General features: G+C 49.4%; 1 protein-coding gene across 1 annotated transcript; it reads left to right on the top strand.

Moving 5' to 3' along the window:
• The first annotated feature begins 10971 nt into the window (after window positions 1-10971).
• LGALS7 (galectin 7) lies at window positions 10972-13459 on the top strand. The gene is made up of 4 exons (XM_010995025.3): window positions 10972-11084; window positions 11494-11582; window positions 12374-12575; window positions 13274-13459. The coding sequence occupies exons 1-4, from the start codon at window positions 11082-11084 to the stop codon at window positions 13385-13387; spliced, it is 408 nt and encodes a 135-aa protein (XP_010993327.1). The 5' UTR covers window positions 10972-11081; the 3' UTR covers window positions 13388-13459.
• Window positions 13460-15884: the final 2425 nt, after the last annotated feature.

Genomic DNA, 15884 nt, shown 5'->3' with positions numbered 1-15884 from the left:
ATCTGTTATCAGTTTGATTGCGGGTTCATTTCTCATAACTCCGGTGTGAGCATCCTGGATGGATTCCTATTCGGTTGAGTTGATTATCTTCTATCAGTTCTTGAGTAATATCTTCAGGACCTTCTTTTTTTTTTTTTTTCATTTCCAAATAAGTGGTGTTTGTACTTGTTTCCCACTATGTTTTGGCTTTCTCCAGCTGTCTGTCCCATTCGTAACTCGTCCAGATTTTAATAGAATACTTCTCCAAGTCTTGACAATACACAGGCCAGGGCAACCGCCACCCCCAGGCCCCTGAAACGGCCAGCCCCCCTCCACCTGCCCCAGGACACACGGTCACTCCTCAGCGTTTAAGAGCCACCACGTTCATTTGCCATGAAAACAAGGGAGAGGGGTGGGCAGCGGGCTGCGTTTGCTGCCTTTCCCCCTCGTTCAGAGCAATGAGGGCGAGAAGTACTGAGCTCCCCCGCGGTGGGTGTGGGAGTGGAAAATCCCAGGCTCTGTCAGTGTCAGCTTCGTGGTGACCTTGGGCTGGTTTTCATACGCAGTGAGACAATTCAGGGGCTGCTTTGGTTTTGCAAATTAAGTTACAAATGAGGAAAATGACACGTTTAAAAATCTGACTTTTTCTTAAGTTCTGAAGTCCATGGAAAACCCTCAGTCCTAGTTATAAATACAGTAAATTGTACCAATCCAGTCACTTGCTAAGGGGAGCATTTTCTGTCATAGCTGGTTCCCAGCGGAGTTCCTTAAGCTCCCTTAAATATTGTCACCTGAAGGTGGGCTTTGGGCATGTGTGAAGTTTTGTCTAGTAGACTGTCCAGGCCCTAAGTCATCTTGTACGTTTCCATCTTGGATTGTGGACACCCTGACTTGCTCTTTCTCTTCTTCCTTCCTGCCTTTCGTTCCTGTGCTGAGCAGTTGGGTCCTGCAGCCAGTAGGCAGGTGATTTAAGTGCTGCCCGTGGGGGTGGGGAGGTCACGGGGTGGGGGAGGGGCTGAGCGGGCAGAGGGGGCGCTGCTCCCCCAGGGCTGGGTCAGCTGGGGTGTCAGAGGGAGCCCGTGAGAAGGGTGCTCAGTGGAGACTGGCCCTCAGGCCCAGGGGTAAGGACATTGTAATCTCTTTTCTCCTGAAAACAAGAGATATAAACTGCCACGTGAAATATGTCCTACTTGTACCAAAGAGAAGTAACATTTTTATCAGCAAGTTGAGACCTAGAGCGTTCTATAAAAACAGGCCCTGTTAAAATCATTCTTATCTTCCTTTAGCCGCCCATGTATTAGTTTACTTTTCCACAACTGCCTGTATTGTTCTTAGCTTGTAGGTTTAGCCATTTCTTTGAGTTTATTTCTTTATACGGTGCCAGGACCCCGGAAGACATATAAGTATGTATGCATTTCTCCTGTTAATCTGTTCGTTTGATATGTCAATTTACTCCTCAGGTCCCGATGAAAAATCCTAGGAGGGCAGAGGTAAAAATTACCCTCCCCTACCATGTGTAGACATACATCTGTCTTATTATATCCCCTACCTCGTCCCCCAGAGGGCCTGGGAGCAGAGACACCTGAATTGCAGTGAGCACACCTGCATGCAGATTTTGGTTCCTACGGACTGTATCTTTCCCTACTAAAAGAACTCTTATAGACCTGGCTCCCCTCAAAAAAAACCCCAAACAAATAAGAAATAGTGAATTTAAAAAAAAAGAATATTACCTTTCATAGGTTGAAGATGGGTGGGTATGCAGATTGGGTCAGATTTTGGCAGGTGTTGTGATGGGTAAGAAGTGCAGAGCGATTCACTTTTCTAGGTTCTGGCTACTTTTGTACATGTTGGATATTCTTCATAAGAAAAAAAATGTACAGATAGGAACAATTAACTGAGGAAAAATGTTCCCAATTAGAACAAAGTGCGTGGCACAAGTCTGACCACAAAGCCAGGGAGGACAAGAGATGTGCAGACCCTAATCAGCTATGATTTGAATATCCACAGGTATCGTGGTCCTGCCAGGTAATAGGAAAGAAATTCAGCTAGACAAAATACTTGATCAAGTTGATATATTGGTCAGGCAAAGAAATCATCTGAATGGATGTAGCAGACATACCCAACATGAGAAGGTGTCATCTGAATCCAAGGGATGTTGGCTAGAGATAGACTTGAAGACTCTGGGCTTCATCCAGAAGGTTTTAACAAATGTGGCCAATTGTAATTTCCAAAGATGGCCACACTAGTATCTCCTGTCCCACGGCTCTTCTATGATACGACTTTGCCACTTTTCCTATGGTTGGCAGGGAGTGGGGGTGGTATCCTATGGCACCTTTGTTTGAATCAGGGTGGGCTTCTGACACATTGATAACCAATAGAATGCTTCCATGAAAAATTAATCAAGTGGTCTAATAAAGAAATGGAAAATTTTATTTGAGTCAAATTGAGGATTATAACCTGGGACCAGCATCTCAGAAAGCTGGCACAGTTATATAAGTTTTTTTTGAGACAGAGGGCTGTTAATAATGACGTTATCGACAGTCTACACAATCCAGATGTAAGCATCATCGTGCATGGCCCCTTACAAGATCAAAAAGGAATGTCATCTTGATAAAGAAGCTGTGGTATATTTATACAATGGAATACTACTTAGCCATAAAAATAATAAAATAATGCCATTTGCAGCAACATGGATGGATCTGGAGATTGTCATTCTAAGTGAAGTAAGTCAGGAAGAGAAAGAAAAATACCACATGATATCACTTATATGTGGAATGTGAAAAAAAAAGGACACAAATGAACTTATCTACAAAACAGAAACAGACTCATAGACATAGAGAACAAACTTACGGTTACCAGGGGCCAAAGCATGTGGGAAGGGATAAATTGGGAATTTAAAAATTGCACCTCTCAGGGAGTGATGGAATCATTAGCTATCTTGTGGTGGTGGTTTCACTGGTATAAATACATCTATCAAAATTCATCAAATTGTTCATCTGAAATATGTGTAGTTTACTGTACAGGAATCACACCATAATAGAGGTGTTAAAATTTTTTAAATAAAATAAAATAAATAAAATCCATTGGTTAAAATAAAAAGGAATGTCATCTTTAAGGAGTTGTCTTATTGGCGCTAGAAGAATGTTCCTCTTTGTGGCTGAGTAGGTATTTCCGCCGATGGAGGTTACTTGGTCAATGTGTAATGCAGATACACAATGCATGGTCTGGGGAGAGGGGACGCCAAAGAGCAGAGAATTTTTTTTATGCTTAAATTTTTCTTATCTTGACATACAATGTGAATTTTATTTCACCACTGCAGCAGAAGTGATACTGTGTCAGAAGAGGCTGCCGTCCGGTGAGCCCTGAGCCGCCACGGGAGCAGTCTGGGTACCCTGAAGCGGCAATATTGTGAAGAAGCCCGAGCCATCTGGAGAGTGCTCCTGTCCACAGGTCCACAAGGCTGAGATCCCAGCCAGCTGCCAGCACTGACTTGCAGATGGACCCCTGAGGGGATAAGCCTCCAGATGATCTAGACCCAGGCGTTTACATCACCCCCAACCACTGAGTCTTCCCAGCTGAGGTCTTTCCAGACACTGAGAAGCAGAAACAACCCCCCCCCCCCCCCGCCGCCACAACCACACCCTATCTGAATTCCTAATCCATAGGATCTCGGAGCAAAATAAAATTTTTATTTTCAGCTTCTAGGTTGGGAGTAATGTGTTAAGAAGCAGTAGCATGTAATGTCATTCCCTTCCCTAAAACCCACTAACGGTAGTAGCCACTCCCATGAAAATGCTCTAGGCACTTTATCAACATAAACCCTTTAGTTCCTCACTCTAATCTAATCTAATAGACTACTGTGGTTCCTGTTTTACTGACATAAAGAGAAAAGAGTCTTCAGATCATGTAGTCAGGAAATGCAGAACCAAAAAATGATCTCAGAGTATAGAGGAAACTCATTGAATTCAGATCCCCAAACACACTCAGGAACCCATAGCACCAGGTGCTAAAGGGAGGCTGAGAGGTGATGGTGGTGCATGGTGGCATCTACCAGGGGGCTTCAACCACTGGGCAGGAAAGGGAGGGTGGGCGTAAAGAACAGCTAGGGGGCCAAATCTCCAAGAAAGTGAAACTGACAGTAGGCTGGATGCATCTGAATGTATTGGGAGATTTCATCAAGGGACAGAGAACTCAGGATTCCAATTCATAAGACTCATCAAGAAAACTAAACAAATACAAAACAGGATGATGATTCACTCCAGGGAAAAGATAAAGTTGTGCGAGAAAGGAGAACCCTTCACAGATAGACCCTGTGGCTGGGTGGAGAACGATGTGAACGTAGTCACGGGTGGAAACACTGAACATTGATGTAACCAAAATGACTATAACTCTGTCAGTAAAACAGTAAGCGGGAGGGAGGAGGTGAAGAAATGAAAGAAAGCTACATCCTCTTCCTCTTTCCTGGGAGTCAACAGATAATGACCCAAACAGAAAAACCCAGAAGTAGCAATAAGTAGATGATTTACAGCTGCAGAGGGAAGGCGCAGGAGGAGGTGGGGTGGGGAGAAAGCGACTGTTTTTCACCATAAGCTTTGTAAAATGGTGTCTTTAAAAAATGTTATGCATGTATATTTTGGGCCATATTAAAACTGGAGCGAAAAAGTTTGGCTCAGCACCACCTCTCGGTCATGAGGGACACTGTTCTGATGCCTGCAGGTATAGGTTCAGGTTTTACTTCCTGACCAAAATTTCTGATCATGGGATGTTCCAGACAGGAAGGATGAGTAAGGTGGAGGGTCAAATGGCACTTCCTCTGCTGGGTCAGTTCCCTGCAAAGAACTTTCCAGAAGCCCCACATAGAACATCCACTTCCACGCCACTGGCTGCCTGCGGTTGCAAAGAAGGGTGGATGTGGACGTTTTAAAATACATCCAGCAGGGGTAGAGATATAGCTCAGTGGTAGGCTGCGTGCTTGGCATGCATGAGGTCCTGGGTTCAAGCCTCAGTGCCCCAGGGGAAAAAAATTAAAATAAAATACAAAAAAAATTAAAAAAAAGAAAAGTCAGTAAGTGGGGGAAGGTATAGCTCAGTGGTAGAGTGCCTGCTTAGCATGCATGAGGTCCTGGGTTCAATCCCTAGTACCTCCATTAAAATAAATAAATAAACCTAATTACCTCCCCCTCACCTAAAAATAAAAATTAAAAAATTAAAAATTAAAAAAAGAAAAGTCAATAAATACATCCACCAATAATAAAAATAAAATAAATAAAATACAGCCACCAATTCTTTGGCACTCCTACTACCATGAGGAGGGCGAGGTGGAGCCCTCAGTCCTTCACAAATAGAATGTGGCGTCAAGGAATTCGGCACAACTCCCCAGACTAGAAGGGAAAGGATGAGGCAGATTTCACCTAGTGAGCTGAAGGGGCCTTGGCTTTTGGAGCCCTGAGCTGCCCTGGAGGAAGTCCAGCTACTCTGAGGACACCCAGGCTTCCTAGGGAGGCCACGTGCAGGTCCCCCAGATGAGCCCAGTCCCTAGGACAGAGCTTTCCCAGACATCATGGAACAAAGACCAGATGTTCCCACTGTGCTCCGTCCAAATTCTTGACCACAGAAGCCATGAGTGTGTGTGCACGCACACACACACACACACACAAAGGCCATCTTAACCTGCAAAGCTTTGGGGTAATTTGCTTCACCACAAAAGCAATTCGAATCCTGGGAAATGCAATAGCTACAGTGCCATCTGGGACTGAGTCAGGAGCCTTTGATTAAGAAAGAAAGAGATAAGTGTGCATTGGATGGTCAGCTGGTGCTCCCTGTTACTCCATCCCTTTGGCTACAATAATATTTAAATATACTCTTCTTCCCCGCCTGGACTGCGCTCACCTTGTCTTCCAATGGAGACAGCCTTAAGCTCCCATTGTAATAGAAAAGAACAAATCTGACTCCATATTAGATCCGTTCCGCTGACTTTAACCCTGTGCTCTGTTTCCTAGGCTTAGTCGTGCTGGTTCTGCACCTTTTGTCAAAGAATGTTGCCTAGAGCCTGAAATATAGAGGACAGCCCACTCTCAAGGCTCTGACCATTAAGGATATTAACACTTTTCCATTCATATAAATGTAACAGTGAATAATAGAAAATAATGTTTGTTTTGTTGGAGGTTTACAGGGACACTGTGACCTAACCCCCGTGGACAGCTGCAAGAACAAAGGATTCCGACACCAAGAAGCTTACAACAACCAAGCATACCCCCTTCCCTTTTAGTATAAAAGGAACCCGAATTCTGACTTGGGGAATCCATGGTTCTCCAGGACATTAGTCCGCCATCTTTTCAGTCAGCTGGCATTCTGAATAAAATAGCTATTCCTTGCCCCAACACCTCGTCTCTCAATTATTTGGCCTGTCGTGCAGTGAGCCGAACAAGTTTGAACTCAACACCATCTGCTTACTGTGTCCAGCCCAGAGTCCAGGATTTTGGAGGAAGACACTGTCCTCTTCATTGGGGCCCAGCCATGGCTGGCCCAGGACACCCAATAAACTTACTCAGAAAAGGGGAAACATGGAAACACTCAGCAGACACTGGCCCATAGCAAAGATCAAGTGCACGGGACATGAAATTCTGGTTCTGGTTCTGCCTCCAGAGAGGTCCGTCCTTCCTTCCTTTCCTTTCTTCCTTTCCTCTCTTCCTTTCCTTTCTTTCCCTTCTTTCTTCCTTTCATCCTTCCTTCCCTCTCTCCTTCCATCCTTCCTTCCCTCTCTCCTTCCATCCTTTCTTTCTTTCTTTCTAGCATTTTATTGTCTTTCTCCAGATAGGAAGGCTTTAAGTTAGAAAATTTTCCCAAAGTTTAATAATAATCCTTGATTCTTCAAAACAGCCACCAGCTTTTCAGCTCTGGACACGCGTGTACACAACCTTGTGGGGCTGATTCACCAGAGCTGTCATGCTTTCCCAGGAAAGCACAGAGACAGTCTTCTTCAAGAGGCCTTGCATTCCCACTCAACTGAAAAACTCCTGTTACAAGACAGACAGAACCAAGCTGAGGGCAAGAAGATTAGGCTGCAATCAACATACTCATTGCCCTGGGGCACACAGGGCTCCAGACCAATTTTTTACCAATCCTGTATTCTTCCTGGTCCATTCAAATTCGGCTTTCTGCCAACAATTAACCAGAGATGAAAACCCCAAGATCGGGAGACCGGAGGTTGTGGATGGTTACACCTGGTTGGTTTCCTTGGAGGCTCAGCAGCCGCCCCTTCTCCAAGATCCACTCTGTACCCTCCAACCATGTGAAAATAGCCAGGGAGGTTCATTCTTGTCTCCACTGCTCATATGGGGGTGGGAATGGTTTTCTTGTTTGATTGCTTTTTAGGGGTGGGGTGATTAGATTTATTTACGTATTTACTTATTTAAATTTTTTTAATGGAGGTACTGGGGACCTTGTACAGGACATTATGCATGCTAAGCACGGACTCTACCACTGAGCTATACCCTCCCCCGGAGGGTGAGGATATTGAAGAGGGTGTTCCCTTGGGGACGGAAGAAGTCCTGAGTGTGCAAAATCAGACCTCAGGTTTGATTTCTTCTGCCAACTATTTGAAAATGTTGCAAATTTTCACACCTCTAGAAAAGTTAACACAATAGTACCATGAAGCCCTGCAAGGTTTCACCCAGGCTCTCGGGTGTGTTCATATGTTGCAACATCTGCTGTTTCTCTCTGTGAACCATTGAAAGCCAAGACACAGAGATCACCACACTTCACCCTACATACATCAGTGTGCATTTCTGAGGCTTCATTCTCCTTTATAACCACAATACAAAACATCTAAACCATTAACATAAATTTGTTCATAAAATCATTAGTTCATGTGATACCTCCATTCTGGGCAATGTCACAGGCTCACAGTCCGCTTTTTTTGTCCACATCTATACCTCCCTCCACTGAGAGTGAGAGAGGGGCACTGGTCTTCCTTCCATCCCTGACACCCACACCCAATTTCCTCCGCCAGGGGATACCCTCCTCGCCCCAAAAGGCTCCAGCACCTCTCGGTGACCCTCACTCCTTCACAGACACCTCCTCCCATGTGGGGGCTGGGCTCCACGTTGTCCCTCTGTTCTCCTTACCGCGAGGCCTGAGGGCCAGTCTCCACTGAGCACCCTTCTCACGGGCTCCCTCTGACACCCCAGCTGACCCAGCCCTGGGGGAGCAGCGCCCCCTCTGCCCGCTCAGCCCCTCCCCCACCCCGTGACCTCCCCACCCCCACGGGCAGCACTTAAATCACCTGCCTACTGGCTGCAGGACCCAACTGCTCAGCACAGGAACGAAAGGCAGGAAGGAAGAAGAGAAAGAGCAAGTCAGGGTGTCCACAATCCAAGATGGAAACGTACAAGATGACTTAGGGCCTGGACAGTCTACTAGACAAAACTTCACACATGCCCAAAGCCCACCTTCAGGTGACAATATTTAAGGGAGCTTAAGGAACTCCGTTGGGAACCAGCTATGACAGAAAATGCTCCCCTTAGCAAGTGACTGGATTGGTACAATTTACTGTATTTATAACTAGGACTGAGGGTTTTCCATGGACTTCAGAACTTAAGAAAAAGTCAGATTTTTAAACGTGTCATTTTCCTCATTTGTAACTTAATTTGCAAAACCAAAGCAGCCCCTGAATTGTCTCACTGCGTATGAAAACCAGCCCAAGGTCACCACGAAGCTGACACTGACAGAGCCTGGGATTTTCCACTCCCACACCCACCGCGGGGGAGCTCAGTACTTCTCGCCCTCATTGCTCTGAACGAGGGGGAAAGGCAGCAAACGCAGCCCGCTGCCCACCCCTCTCCCTTGTTTTCATGGCAAATGAACGTGGTGGCTCTTAAACGCTGAGGAGTGACCGTGTGTCCTGGGGCAGGTGGAGGGGGGCTGGCCGTTTCAGGGGCCTGGGGGTGGTGGTTGCCCTGGCCTGTGTATTGTCAAGACTTGGAGAAGTATTCTATTAAAATCTGGACAAGTTACGAATGGGACAGACAGCTGGAGAAAGCCAAAACATAGTGGGAAACAAGTACAAACACCACTTATTTGGAAATGAAAAAAAAAAAAAAAAGAAGGTCCTGAAGATATTACTCAAGAACTGATAGAAGATAATCAACTCAACCGAATAGGAATCCATCCAGGATGCTCACACCGGAGTTATGAGAAATGAACCCGCAATCAAACTGATAACAGATTGATGCAATCATTTCGCCAGACCCGAAAGTCAACTTTGGACTTGCAGGTTGGCAGCATGTGAAGAACTATCCAGGCACAATGAGGAGATCAGGGAAGAGATGGGCTCCCGGGCGCAGCAGGGACACGCGGAATGAGGCTGGCGAAGGGACACTTCCTGATCAGAGTACCGGAGCCCCCTGCTCCGGGAAACTCTCCACCCGAGTTGTTGGAGTTAGGACCTCAAACCCCGCTGTCCCCTCTACTTAAAATCCCCAGGAGGTGCCCTTGGCACACAGAGGGGGCTCCAGCCCGGGTCCTGGTCCCTTCCTTGCTGGGAGGCCTTGGCTGAGAGGCTGGCCCTCTCTCAGCCTGTTTTCTCCTCTGCAAAATGGGGGCGCCCGCGGCCCCCACCCAAATGCAGCTGCCCAGCCTCCCTCTCTGAGGCGCTTCCTCCCCCAACTGCACCAACTGTGCGGTGAGGGGGCTGGAGGGAGTCTGGGAAGCCTGAGAGGCTGTGGGAGGTGGATCAGGTCTGAGTCTGGTTGTCTCCACCCAAAGTTTCCATTCCTGGCCCTGCCCCTGGCCTCTTCTCCCTCTGCGGGTGCGGCCCCAGTGGGGTGGGGAGCAGGAGAGGGAGAGGTGGGCTGTAGGCTGGGTCTCTGCCCAGCTCCCCCACCTCCCCTGTTCCCTGCCTTCCAGAACCCCCTCTCAGCATTCCCCCTCGGGCCCCACCCTTCACACCTGGATGCCTCTTCTGGAGTCTTGGGCTATGGTGACTGCAAATGGGCCTGGCAGGGGTCCCACTTTTCCCTCTTCCTTGGTCTGGGTGGGGGTGGGTCCTAGGACACCCCTCCACTCCACCCCCTTGTCCTGAACACCAGGTGAGACATAGGAAGGAGGTTCTGGGAGGTGGAAGGAGAGACAGAGACATAAAGGAGAGAAATAGGCAGGAACTCATGGGACAGAGAGTCAGAGATGGAGGAGACAGAGAGACAGCCTAAGGCATTTACAGAAACAGAAAAAAGCAGACAGGAACTTCCAGAGATGAAGAAGCCAGAGCCACGGTCCCCATGGTATTGCACAGATGTGTTTTGGGGGACAAATTGCTTCTCCTTTCTGAGCCTCAGTTTCCTTACCTGTCAAATAAGGGTGATCGATGCCTCTCCCTCAATGGCTGTCTGAGATCACTGGTCTCTTGCACACGCCGGGCAGGCCAGAGGCTGGTAAAGGGCAGCTGTTGTCGTTTTGGATTCCCTCCTTCACCCATATTTACTGAGCACTTGCCGTGGGCCGGGCACTGCACCAGGCACCAGGCACACAGCCTTGACCATCAACAAAATAGCCTGCCCCTCTGCGCTCCCTTTTCTATTATTACCGTTGTTGCCATGGATATTATATTTCAGAAGCATAAACTGGAATTTTGGTGGAGACATATCCTTAGCCCTGGGCAGCAGGTGCTAACCTGGGAGAGAGAGGGGTCCCGAGTTCCAGCCCACAGCTTAGCCTCACGGGACTCACGTTTTCCACGATGAGATGGGCCTGAGAGTCTTCTCGCCACCGGGCAGCAGGAAGGAAGGGCTGGTAGGATGGGGGCTCCATGAGCCTCTACGTTGTTGACATTATTATTATTATGAATTGTTCCTACCATTATTAGCTCAAACGAGGAGGGCAGTACACCTGGGAATCCTCAGGGACTGCCGGAGTGTCAGAGGCCCTAGACAGAGGGCGCGGGGGGCCAGCATGGCCCCAGGGCCAGGGTCGGTGCCAGGTGTGGGCGGTGTGTGTGGAAAGCGGTGAGGGTGAGTCAACAGGGCCAGCCGCGCCCTGCTTTTACTTAAGGCCCCAGCAGCCATCCCCGGCACCGCCGCCACCCGTCCCGTCCCGCTGTCCTAGCCATGGTAGGGAGCTTCGTGAGTGCTTCAGGGGCCCGGGACATTTGTGGGGGTTGGACCCAAGGCTGCCCAGACCAGGGGAGGGGGGACCGGGCTGTTTCAGTGGAGAAAGTGGGTGCTAGGCTGCGCTATGAAGTTCTGGGCTGTGGTTTCTGGGTTGTCCCAACCCGTCCCCATGCTCCCATCTCCCCCTTGGCAAGTTTCCTTTTGCTTTCTAGCTCTTTGGACATTTTTCTGTTGATTTTGTGTTCCTCTCTCCAACTCTTTCCCTTCCTTGCCTCTCATTCCTTCGTCTCTTTCTTCTCTCGGATTCTGCTGGTCTGGGTCCTGGTCACTCTCCCCCTGGAGCTGACCCATCTGTGTCTCTCCTCTGCCTCCCTGATTCACCTCGGCCCCCACACCCCTGCTGCTGCAGAACGTGCCCCACAAGACCTCTCTGCCCGAGGGCATCCGAGTCGGTACCGTGTTGAGAATTCGTGGCGTTGTCCCGGACAAGGCTGGCAGGTGAGAGCCCCGGCCTCGGTGTGGGAGGGTGGGGGGAGGTCTCCAGGCTCAGCTGATCCCACTTCTTCCAGCCCAGAGCCCAGGGCCCCAGGCTAACTTTGCCCACGTGGGTCTTGGAATCCCTGAGTTACTTCTGACCTGGAATTTGATGTCCTCACTTATTTGTCCCACGACTGTGTGCCTGGAGTCGACGTTATTCTAAGAAATTGCGGGTCCCAGAGGAATCCACGGTTCCTACCTAGAGTCCTGTGAGTTTCAGTCTGAGTTCTCAGGAATTCTGGAATTGTCCTGTGAATTGGAGGTGCCCTGAGATCCCTGGCCTCTAGCACATGCTAGGCAGGCCAGAGGCTGGGTAAATGGCAGCCTAACCAATCAATCGTATGACTTCCTGGGTCGGGATCTTCAGGATTTCTGGGAGTCTAGGCTGCCTGGGCATACTGGGGTCCCTGGTATGGGTCCTAGCCCTCTGGGAACTGGGGATGCCTTGGGAATCGGGAGCACCCTGGTCTTCAGGAGCTTGATTCCTTGGCAACTCCAGACTCTGGAAATGAGGGGGACCCAGGCCACAGCTTAGTCACCCTCGCCTAGCAGATGTGTGTGCAGGCCCCCACTCGGTTTTTGGATGGCCTGGAATCTGGGCTCCCCGGCTTCCAGTCTACAACCCGTCCTTCACTGGTGTGTGTGACAATCCAGGTCCCTGTAAATTTGTTCGTGCTCTGGAAAAAGGTAAGTCCTGGTGTGTTGGTCCAGAACCTCTTTCCAAGGCGTCCTCTTCCCCCATCACCTACCAGGTTCTATGTAAACCTGCTGTGCAGTGAGGAGCCGGGCGGTGAGGCCGCCCTGCATTTCAATCCTCGGCTGGACGAGTCCACCGTGGTCTTCAACACCCTGGAGCGCGGCGCCTGGGGCCAAGAGGAGCGGGGCTCGGGCATTCCCTTCCAGCGTGGGCAGCCCTTCGATGTGCTCCTCATCGCCACCGAAGAGGGCTTCAAGGTGCGTCTCTGCCACAGGGGTGGGCGCCAGCACCCAGGTCTCTTCCCTTGGGAAGGCCAGGAAGGCCCTTGGGGTGAGGTGAGCAAAGGCGTGGCCAAGGCTGGGCAGGGCGTCCCCAGGCCCTCACCTCCCCTGGCGCAAGCGCACTAATCTCTGGCGCAGGCGCACTAGTGTCTGAGGGCAGGTGTGTGGCCGTGGCAAGGCGAGAGAGCAAGAGCCAAGTGACCAAAGGGTAGGTGTCGGGGGAGGGCGTCAGGGAGGAGGGGAGTGAGACGTGGCCCAGACTTTCATCCCCGACCCTATCGCCTGTCTGCTTGAGTCTGTGGTCGAGGCTCAGGGGCAGGAGCATGGATGGGTTAGGAGACAGGACCGAGAAACAAGTTTCAGCAGGAAATGGTCGCTGCAGACCCTGCATCACACAGGCTATTCTTCACTTTCAATCTGCGCATCAGGAGTCAGGTGGTGAATGCAGGGATCGGGGTAACAACATCCACCTCCAACGCTTAAAAAGCACTCACGTGTCAACAATGAGCTCATTTAATCCTCACGGCAAGGGGTTAGGATGAACAGTATTTGCCCAATGGGGCCTGGGGACCGAAGGGGTCCGTGGGTGCCCAGGTCACGCAGCGTGAGTCCAAGTTGGGAATAACCTGGCAGTGGCCTCGGGAACCACAAGCCATGTCCCCTCTCCTGTGCAGGCTGTGGTCGGGGACTCGGAATACCACCACTTCCGCTACCGCATCCCGCCGGCGCGCGTGCGCGCGTTGGAGGTGGGCGGGGACCTGCAGCTGGAGCTGGTGAAGATCTTCTGAGCCCTTCCAGGAGCGCGGGTGGGGATGGGGCGCAGGGGTCTTGGATGGCAAATAAAGTCTTAGCCGCTCATCTGTGCGCCTCGTGTGTGTCTGTGGCTCCTTCATATGGATGAGGAAAGTAGGTTCAAAGCAGTTAAGACACTGACTAAGAGTCACGCAGCGATTCCGCAGCGGGGCGGGATCCGGGCGTGGATCTCTCTGGGCATTTCTGTCTCGGGAGGCCACAGGAGGGTCGCGATCTGGTAGGGATGGGGCTTTGGCTTGCCTTCCTGCAGCATTCGGCAAAGCAGCCAGGTTGTAATGGGGTGGGGTGACCTGAGGCAGTTTGGAAGAGCCCAAGCCAAGTCCTCCCTTGGCACCCCCTCCGCAGAGGGCGCCTCCCAATTGGTTGGTCTCTAAACAGGTCCCTTGGAGATCCCAGCTTCGCGGAGATGGTGCGTGAATCTCAGGGTCCCTGCGCTGCCTTTAACTTCTTCTCGCCTTCCCCCACTATCCGGGCCTCCCCAAGGCTGCAGACGGTTAGCTCTGGGAGTGTCTGGGAAGTGGTTCGGGGCGTCGCCTCCCTCCCACCTGTCCCCAAGTCGGTGCAGGCCCCGGCAGTTCGCGCCCCGGGGCAGACGCGCACTGCAGCGGCAACCGCCCGGTGGAAGGAACCTCGACGCGAAGGCTCTAGCTCTGGTCCCAGCTGCTGTCAAGAAGTCCGTTCGGAGTTTCTTCCACCTGTGCTCACCCGATGGCCGGGAGACCCTGGCCCTATCAGAGGGGTTCCGGGGGGAAGGGCGAGCGGGGCTACAAACAGACGCCCAGGCACCCCCGAATGCCAGGGGTTGGGGATTTTCTTGCTTCAGGGGGGTCGCTCGGTCCCCCCTGAATGGCGTTAGGCGGGGAGAGGAGCCGAGGCTACAAGAGAGGCCCCCGGCTCCGCACCCTCGGCGAGGCCCTCGTAGCGGCCGTGGTTCCCAGCTGTAGACGGAGCCCGGCGGGTGGCTGGGTGGCTGGGTGCCAGCAGCTCGCAGCGGATTGCGTCCTGAGTCTGGGAAAGTCCGGAGCTGTGTCCCTGGCGGGTTGTGTCCTGGGCTTCCTTCTGTCTGGGAACCTTGGGAAGCCAGTGACATGTCGCTCCCTCGTGGCCACTCCCAGTATTACAATCCTAGCAATCGGTCCAGGATCTAGGGTCTGTTATCCTTTGTTTCGCCTGAAGAGGGGTGCAAAATCCTGTGGAACCACTCAGCCTGGATACCCAGGTCCCAGACTTTTCCTTCACTTTGTAAACCTCCACCTATAGTTACCCTTCCCCATGCCTGGCCCTTCTAGTGTGTAGTGAGAGGTCCTCCTCTGCCTGTCAGAGACCTGAGAAAATACAGCATTCATTGGAACTCCAGGGCTCACTGTTAAATGAAGTAATTTGTATTTTAGTTGTGTGTGCCATGTAGTTTTTGAACATTAAAAATAGTTGTAAAGGTAATATATCAAAGCGGTACAACTTTCAAAAAATAAGGTGAAAAGTAAGGCATTATTGGCACAACTGGTAAAGATGGTTGGGTTCTTCCGTTAGATGGCAGTGATTCATCCGTGTTGACTCCCTGGCTTTCACCTCTGTCTTACTGTATGTATAGTGAAGAATGTTCTTATTTGTATAAAATACAGAGTAAAGTATTCATAAATGGCTCAGGATAAAACTAAGTTTGTATTGTACTTAAAACTTTCTGTCATTTCAAAAAATATATACACATGATCTATATCATACATGTATGATATGCCCTTATATGTAGAATTCCCTAAAGATTCCCCTCCTCCAAATGTTAAAAAAAAAACAAAAAAACTAGTTAGCACATGAGTTCAGCAAAGTAGCAGCGCACATAGTCAACACACAAAAATCAGTTGTATTTCCGTACATTAACAAGGAACAATAAAAAGTGGACGTTAAGAAAAAATGTCTGGGGGGAGGGTATAGCTCAATTGGTAGAGTGCATGCTTAGCATGCCCGAGGTTCTGAGTTTAATCCCCAGTACCTCCTTTAAGTAAGTAAATAAATAAATGAACTTAATGACCTGCCCCCTAGATTAAAAAAAAAAAAACAAAGAAAGAATACCCATATACAATAGCATCAAAAAAATAAACTACTTAGGAATAAACCAAGGAGGTGAAAGGCACATTCAAGGAAAGCTATAAAACATTGCTGAAAGAAATTAACTAATATATAAATAAATGGAAACATCCCATGTTCATGGATTGGAAGACTTAACATTTTTAAGATGTTGATAGCTTTTACATAGTATTTTTAAGATGTTGATAGATTTTTACCTTTTTTTAAATAAACTCTGTTCTGATTATAAAACATATGCATACTTACTGTGTGGTTTTGAACAAGAATTTTTAAATCATGTACAATTTTATCACTCTGAAATCATCATTCTTGGTATATTAGTGTGATTTTTCCTAGTCATTTTACTATAATAATTTATCTACCGTGTACTTGTTGAGGAAAATTGCAGTA

This window comes from Camelus dromedarius, chromosome 9 (genome assembly GCF_036321535.1).
Source record: "Camelus dromedarius isolate mCamDro1 chromosome 9, mCamDro1.pat, whole genome shotgun sequence".
In the NCBI taxonomy this organism is placed as follows: domain Eukaryota; kingdom Metazoa; phylum Chordata; class Mammalia; order Artiodactyla; family Camelidae; genus Camelus; species Camelus dromedarius.
This window is presented reverse-complemented; position numbering and strand designations above follow the sequence as displayed.

What these genes read in the sequence shown, in the direction of transcription:
- LGALS7 (XM_010995025.3), top strand. An exon ending in GTCCCGGACAAGGCTGGCAG is followed by an intron (nt 11,583 to 12,373) that starts GTGAGAGCCCCG and finishes ATCACCTACCAG; the next exon opens with GTTCTATGTAAACCTGCTGT. An exon ending in CCACCGAAGAGGGCTTCAAG is followed by an intron (nt 12,576 to 13,273) that starts GTGCGTCTCTGC and finishes TCTCCTGTGCAG; the next exon opens with GCTGTGGTCGGGGACTCGGA.